We start from the raw sequence: 7,546 nt of genomic DNA, 5'->3' as shown, positions 1-7,546 counted from the left end.
CATTACATCATCGCTTGTAAAATATGGACAACGGAGAATCGACAGAATTGACAATTACACTCAAGTTTACTCATTGCAGGGATAATATCCAATTGTGGTTGCCTCTTTAGGCAACAGTTCTTGGAAATGCTATGTTGCTCATCGGTTTGGAATAGCTTTCGCATTTAAGAAACGTGCGATAATTGACAAACATAAAACGGTGTATTTTTAAATTTGACCAGAAAACTTTGATCAAATGATAATATTCCAAAAACAGTCCATGCATGGTGAGATGACCTGAGGTCGGGCGCAGTTCCGCCTCTCACCACAGGAGGGCGCTTGGAAGCAGCGAATGGACAGCGGCCGCAAACTGTAGCATACTGCTGCAATAACCTCTTTACTTTAGAATTAGGCCTACAAATGTTAACAATTATACGACCATTGTGAATCTCAGATAGAAAGATACACTATAAAATATATTGTAATATTTTGGAAAAGGGCATCACACTTTTATTAGTGCATTCTGCCAGGATACGAGAATAAACACAATCGATAGATAGCATTAAGTAACTTATAACAATCCAACCATCTGTGATAGATTATATCACATTGAAATCGGTAAAACGAAAAGCTTGATTACCTGTATGTGAGCCTATCATTTGCTATTATATATTCGGTCAAATGCTTTCCCCCCAACCCCTCTGTTAAACCATTTACCAAAGAATGTAGGCCTACGTAAATTAACTTAAACAATCCAATACCTCACCTACATAAGACAAAGTAAGGTTATCATTTGAAATAAACCTTTAAGAAAAAAAAAACTCTCAATATGTTTTGGGATAATAAACCCCATTGCTAGTGCATTAAAATACGCCCTGGCGATGCGGGCCTAAAGAACACGTTTCATTTTTCTTCAGAAACGTTCAGCCAACATGGCTGATGTACTAGGACCAGTGGCAAAGCTATTTTCTCTAACGGAGAAAATTCAGCTCAGCTGCAGTTGAAATATGAGAGAAGGAGGTGTGTTGACGCGTGCGCACACTCGATTCGCGTAGTTTTCCCATTTCCAAGCAGTCGGATTGGTGACGTCACGGGCCAGTGCATAGCAGCGGAGCCCCACAGACTCACCATCCACTCACTGAACCACTGGGAGCGATGCTGTTGGCTTGGCTCTGAGGACAACGCGTTTACTTTTATTCCTTTTTACTTTTGCATGGAGTAATTGCATCGCCGCCCACAGGGAAAGGGGGGGCTTATCTGGGACTGTGAGTGTTCAGTGGTGTGGTGTGGAGACCTCAGGATCGATCGGAGACGGTATTGTGTGCATCATGTTTGAATGCACATAATCAATTGGGACATATACATGACTGTGCAGCCGCACTTCCAACGCCAACCCAGGCTGTGGCTGATATTTGAATACAGAAGCCACCCCAAAGCGTCTGGCTGTGCAGGACTGTTGGTGCGCTTCAATAGGCAATCGCAGCAGACCGATATAAAGGGGGCTCGGATGATTTGCTCGCTCAGATTGCTCGGTTTTAGAATCGTATCCAACTTTTCATTTATTCCTTCATAACAGCAGTGCCGTCGGGCATTGCTCGGGAGATGGCCATGAGATTGCTCTTCGTGGGACTTGTTTTCTCCGTGGAGATCCTATCTCCTGTTGGAGCAGTCGAAGGTAAGATCATGTCTTGCATTGTGATAGTCTCGCCAGAGAGAGAGAGAGAGAGAGAGAGAGAGAGAGAGAGAGAGAGAGCATGCATACTTCCAACAGTGATCTGTGTGTGCATGGGCCTTCATTCACCAGATGCAGACCAAGCGAGACAAATGGGTTACCTTTTAACACAACGTGTCCAACAATGTGGATTGGCTTTTATTGGATCTATTACCAGATTAGTTTATGATAACAAAAAAGGTGACACGCGAAACAATCCAGTCTCCTGGTTCGTTTAACCTCGATTTTGAGTTATATTTTATAATCCTGAAATAGGCAGGTACAATAGGCCTGTAAGAATGAAAGGCAGTAGCTTTCCACCACTGCAATACAAATGAAGAGAGAATCGGACTCGCTGGCGGACTCGAGTTAAATCGAGACGCTTTGTCACCGACTGGGACGGAATGGCCAAGATCCATGTTCAATGATTCAAGATAGAAAGGGGTTTTAGTGTGAACGCTCTGTAGCACAAATAATATCCATGTTAGGCAAAATAATGCAACCAAATGACGTCGAGAGTATACAAAATTGCAAGTGTAACCTGTGTTTATTATTATGAACAGGTTCGAGGTCTGTCTATTGTCTGTGTTTATGCCTGAATGATCAATAGGAAAGCCCCGTTAATTTATTTATTCAGGAATGCGGCGATGTTGCGATCGTCTGCGGAGATAGTATGATGATACCAGGCCCGATGTCTTTCAGTGACAGTCACATTAGGTGGAATACTGCCAACATAGGTTTGAGATAGTCGTGCCATAACCCCTATGGACCCCACTATGAGCTCTGTGGGGTTGGTTGGAGGGGCCGAAAGTTATTGGCTTTTCTTTGTCACTGATCGAATTTATTCTCTACCGCACTATGTGCATGTAACAATGCGTGAGACTTAGGCTACTTGTATAAATAAATTCGCTTGCGAATTTGTATCCATTTGCCAGTTGAACCAACCACAAACTGGAACACCATTTTATAGGGTTGTCTTTTATTTGGACTGTTATGTTGCTGCTGTGACTACAGCACAGTGTTGAAGGAAACCTATACCTTCTGTAGGCCTACTGCCAGTACCCACATGTGTCATTGTCAAGGACCTCTACTTTAAATGACTAGATCAGATACTGTGAAAAGAGATGGCTCACAACAGAGCTGTAATCTTCATAGTTCGGCCTATATGCGTCTCGGAAGTTTGCCTACGTGTTTTTTTTTGGGGAACTGTTAGTTCTTGTTCCTGTCCCCATTGTTCCAGTCGGCGGCCTAAAGAGCTTGTGGTATCTAAAGAGCACTATGGGTTTAATGTAGGCTTAGGAAGAAGAGCATAGCTTAGAAAACGATCTCTGAGTCCCTCCCTCCATGCAACATCTGGATACAGAGAGGCCATTAATCCAGAGAGAGAGAGAGAGAGAGAGAGAGAGAGAGAGAGAGAGAGAGAGAGAGAGAGAGAGAGAGAGAGAGAGAGAGAGAGAGAGAGAGAGAGAGAGAGAGAGAAGAGAGAGGAGAGAAGAGAGAGAGAGAGAGAGAGAGAGAGGAGAGAGGGAGAGAGAGGGGAGAGAGGGAGAGAGAGGGGATGAGCAGGGGGAGAGGCCTTGGGAAGAGCCTGGAGAGGGGGGGGGGGGGGGTGGGGAGCTGACGGGGGGTGGGAGAGAGGGGGGGGGCGGGGGGAGAGAGAGAGAGGGGGAGAGAATGGATCCCAGGGTGGAGAGGCGGACGCTTCCTCCAGAACTACCAGAGGGACCCTGCCTTCCCCCAGAGAACCATTCGAGAGTCTCAGATACTCCTAGTAGTGGCCTCATGGACTTTGTTATTGTGCTTTCAAATGGACGTCATTTTGATAGCTTTCATTGAGAAATGACACACGGATAGAAGGTGTGTGCTGTCACCTACCATCCATGTGGTGACTCAGACATTCCCGAAAATCGGATGCAAATAAGTAGGGGCCGTTATGGTGGAGTGCTGAAACATGTGGGAGGAATGGAAGCAATGCTGGAATGTGGAATAAATATGTTTTGCCCCCCCTTCTGCTTTAGAAATAGGTCTCACAAAAGAACAACATTGGGCAATGTTTAAAAAAAAAAACGACTGTAAAAACCATTTCAACATTGATCGGTCTTGTGCCATTTTCTTACTCGAAGTGTATTGTGGATCTGAATCCTTGAATCCTGAAGGATCTGTTTTCCTCCTCCCGCTACTTGTGCAGAATTCTAAGATTAAATTGCGTCTCGCTGGATGATGTACATTAACGTCTCCATTGCACATCTCCACAATCGGGGACTTGACATGAAAGGACCCTCCTCGATGGTGAATTGCTGTTGTGTTGTGTAATTGGCGTTTTCTGGTCGCCATATCACTGTTTACTCTATTTAGCTGCTAAGACCCACAAGCAGCGGTTTGGATGTCTGAATAGGATTGTGTGCGGGGGTGTGTGCTAACACGGCTCTGGGAGTGATTGCGTTGCTTTAGGTTATCAATGGTCTGGTTCCCTCTGTGGGTCCAGGATGTCTCTAAGCTAAGCATCCATCCCACATCTCTTCCTGTCAACCAATTTATGCAGTCACCCTTTTTCGAGCATTAGAGAAAAGCATTGAAAAGTAAGGATATTCCGTTGAAGAGGTCGTCTTGCGTGACACCCTTTCTGGCTGAATGTATCAACTTTTCATATCTCTGATGGTGAACTTCTCAGATGACGCCTCAGGCTAAACCACCAAGCCTGCGATATCTCTTGGGACAAAGAATGCCGCGTGTGTGCGTGTGTGTCTGTGTGCGTGTGTACGCCTCAAATGTTCCAAGACTGGCCTTGTGCTTGACTGGAGAATCGATTGAAGACGGTTTGAGATATAGGCTAAGGTAGAACGATTTCTCAAAACGCCTGCCATGTGTCTGACCTGTCTGCCTTCATCTGACTCACAGCCACTGCACTCAGTCCTGGGGGACTGTTGCGTGGTTAAGGTCGACACATCTTTTGAAAGTTGGTCCCTCACGAAAGGCGTCAGGTTAAGAATGCCTACCTTATTTAATTTACCTTTCACAATCTAAACATGTCGGCTCACATTTAGGCTGTGTCACATTAATCCATACAAATGTATCAAGCCCATTTTGGGCATTGTATGTATTGCATTTTCTGGGAAAAAACAGGAGGGCTTATAACCAGTAGAGGAGATAAGAAAAATCCTTTTGTAGCTTAGCTAAATAATACAGCTTGGTTACATTTGGAATGTTATTCTCCCACTATTTGTTGCGTCTCCTCGCTATAACAGAATCCAGCCAGAGAAGCTTCGAGAGCCTTTTCATTTGCAAACAAGGTTGAGGCTGATTTGCTTTCTGTTTCCGGAACAGCTCGATCTGGCCTGGCTCTCCCTAGTTGGGAACACAGAGAGCTGCTGCTATGCCTCTTAACGCAGTGCCGAGGAGTTCTCTGCCCTGGCTCCATGTTGCTCCGGTCTGCCATTCACTCTCTTTCTTCCTTTGTCTTAACCTTTGTTTATGGCCTGCTCCTTTCACATGCTGAGGGGGAGTTATCAGGTTAGTCAACCCCGTGCCCTGTGTTGGACTGGGACACACAGTCAGTGGGTTTACGAACTCATAACGTCTGACTGCTATGTTTTGGTTGCATTCAGCCGACTTTCTATTGACTTTCTGGCCTATATAGTGTTGTTATCTTTAGTAATTAGATGCATTTTTCGAGGCCGAGCTTATGACGCTATTTCCTGTCCCTCTCTTGTTTAAGAACCTTACCCTCTTAGCCTATTATAGTCAAGTTACCCCGGTTGTATCCCCATAGTCTTGGTGGTTCAAGAAGTCATTCCTTCTGAATAGTAAATGCTCTAGAAAAACATCCGAGATTGATGAGTTCCTCTGACCTCCATTCTTTTCATTTATTTTTTCTGCTAATTCTATCCTTAAAAATACGTGACATAAATTTACAAAACATTTGTACAAAAAGCACAAATTCGTTATTTTATCTCTGGGCTGGGCAGCTACTGTGTTCTGGTAAGCCTGCTAAAGTATCTATAATGTAGGATAAAAAAAAGAAGATGATAAAAACCATTATTGTTCGATGTGCTATCACATCACCCACCTTGATCTTCTTGGGGGCTTAGTTCACCCATACTGTATTAGTAAAGGCCCTCATCTGGTCTGTCCTCTATTGATGGCCTTCCAGATGATCCCCAGGAGTCTGGGTTTGGTTCATGCTCATTCCATTCTGATGAGAGCAGGGTTCTAGGCATGTTAGACATGTGTGGTTCCTTCATTTCATTCAGATTTATGCACAACTCTGCCCTATTGATAGTTATTCTCAAAAAACACTTTTCTTTCTATCCCCATGGCCAATAATGTTGGGTATGACAGTCATTTGTATGGGAAATTCTTATCCCAAAATCTGTATGGGAGACCATGTGTCCAAAATGAGACGCACCATCACTATGTAATTGTTATCACACTTGTCTAAGACTGAGAACCTAGATATACCCTACAAGTGTAGTACCCTTTCTTTAACATCTAAGTCAGAATATGTGCAATCTCTGCTCTCCATTAAAACGTGTCTCATATTGAATCAATTAGAAAGTACTAGAATGGGCTGCATGGAGTTGGGTTTGATTTGGGCAGAAGGGATGGCCATATTCTTTGGAGGGGTTAGAAGAACTGGGCCAGTGCTGTGTCTTCACTTTGCATGTTCTGACAAGGGGGCTTCAGAGCTCTGCTGCTGATGGAGAGTCGGTGGCACAGCCATCAATCAAACACAAACATCTTTTACGGCCTCTTCATCTATTTTTCTCTCTTCACGTCTATTATATCCTGTCTATCTAATTCACATATATAGCCTATCTGATTATTAGGCAGACCATGAACTGCCGGGCTGTTGAATGAGTTTTCTTTGCTCTCTGCCGGATGGTGTTGTTGAGACAGTCTCCTCTAAAGCAGTCAGGCAGATGTGTGAAAAAACCCTCCGCTTCTCAGGTATTGGTTGGACAAACATTATGACCATTTTTACAAAGAGCGTCGGCCGGCTAGCATTCCTGGGCTTCCAGTTGCCTCTGCATCCACATCTGATGCTTTTATACCGAGGCTCTCCCCTAGAGGTATTCTAAGTGAAAACGGCTGGCAGAAGTACAAGCAGCCACTTCATCAACATCCAAAGGAACGGCCCCCCTTTCTGTGGCTGGAAATGCCAATTGACGCGCATTACTTTAAACATCGTCAGTTTTTCTTTATTGCGTATCATTTTATTGGTTCGCAACAGTTGTTTTTTTTTCCTTTTCTTTAAGGTACACAAAATGTCTCATTTTTGTTTTTCACGTTCCAGCATTATCATGTACTGGAATTCTGAACTCATAATATAATATTGGTTTCGGATAGCAGTGATTTTTAATTTGATTTAATTTTGAGCAACACAAATGTGACATGGCCTCAGACATTTTAAACAAAATCAAACTTATATTTAACTCATGAACGTGGCAACTGTTTTCTATTAACTTTCTCTTGTATACAAGACTGCTTTCAAGGGGCTATTCAGCTTTTATTTGAGGAGCTTTGTTCAAAGGGAACTCCACCCCAGCAAAATACATTACGTTCCGAGAGGCAACTTCAGAGTGTTTGGGCAAATGGCATTAGTAGTCACTACTTGAACTTATATGCCTTACACAAGTACTATACACCCAAATAGTTAACATCACTCGGCCATTCCGCAAATTGTCAGATTTGGCTTCATGTCTTTTTTTCTTTTAAGGAAACCAGGCAGGGGGCGGCAAGTTAGCAGACTGAATTAACAATTCACATCTCTGTTTGAGATGTTTCAGCCCGCTGTGAAAGAGGACTGCTATGGTGGAAAGTCGCCGGTCGTTCCCCTAAACCTCCAACCTCTCCTTG

At 43.8% G+C, this 7,546-nt stretch overlaps 1 protein-coding gene across 2 annotated transcripts in view; it reads left to right on the top strand.

Moving 5' to 3' along the window:
- The first annotated feature begins 1,088 nt into the window (after positions 1–1,088).
- lrp1ab (low density lipoprotein receptor-related protein 1Ab) overlaps positions 1,089–7,546 on the top strand; it is a 93,474-nt gene continuing 87,016 nt past the window's right edge. For both annotated transcript variants that reach the window (XM_060064717.1, XM_060064708.1), the window contains exon 1: positions 1,089–1,654. In XM_060064717.1, the coding sequence (XP_059920700.1) occupies positions 1,582–1,654 (73 nt within the window). In that variant the 5' untranslated portion in view covers positions 1,089–1,581. The remainder of the gene's footprint in view (positions 1,655–7,546) is intronic.

The sequence above is a fragment of the Gadus macrocephalus genome, chromosome 1 (genome assembly GCF_031168955.1).
Source record: "Gadus macrocephalus chromosome 1, ASM3116895v1".
NCBI lineage: Eukaryota > Metazoa > Chordata > Actinopteri > Gadiformes > Gadidae > Gadus > Gadus macrocephalus.
The sequence above is the reverse complement of the archived record's forward strand: the minus strand, read 5'-3'. Positions and strand labels throughout refer to the sequence as shown.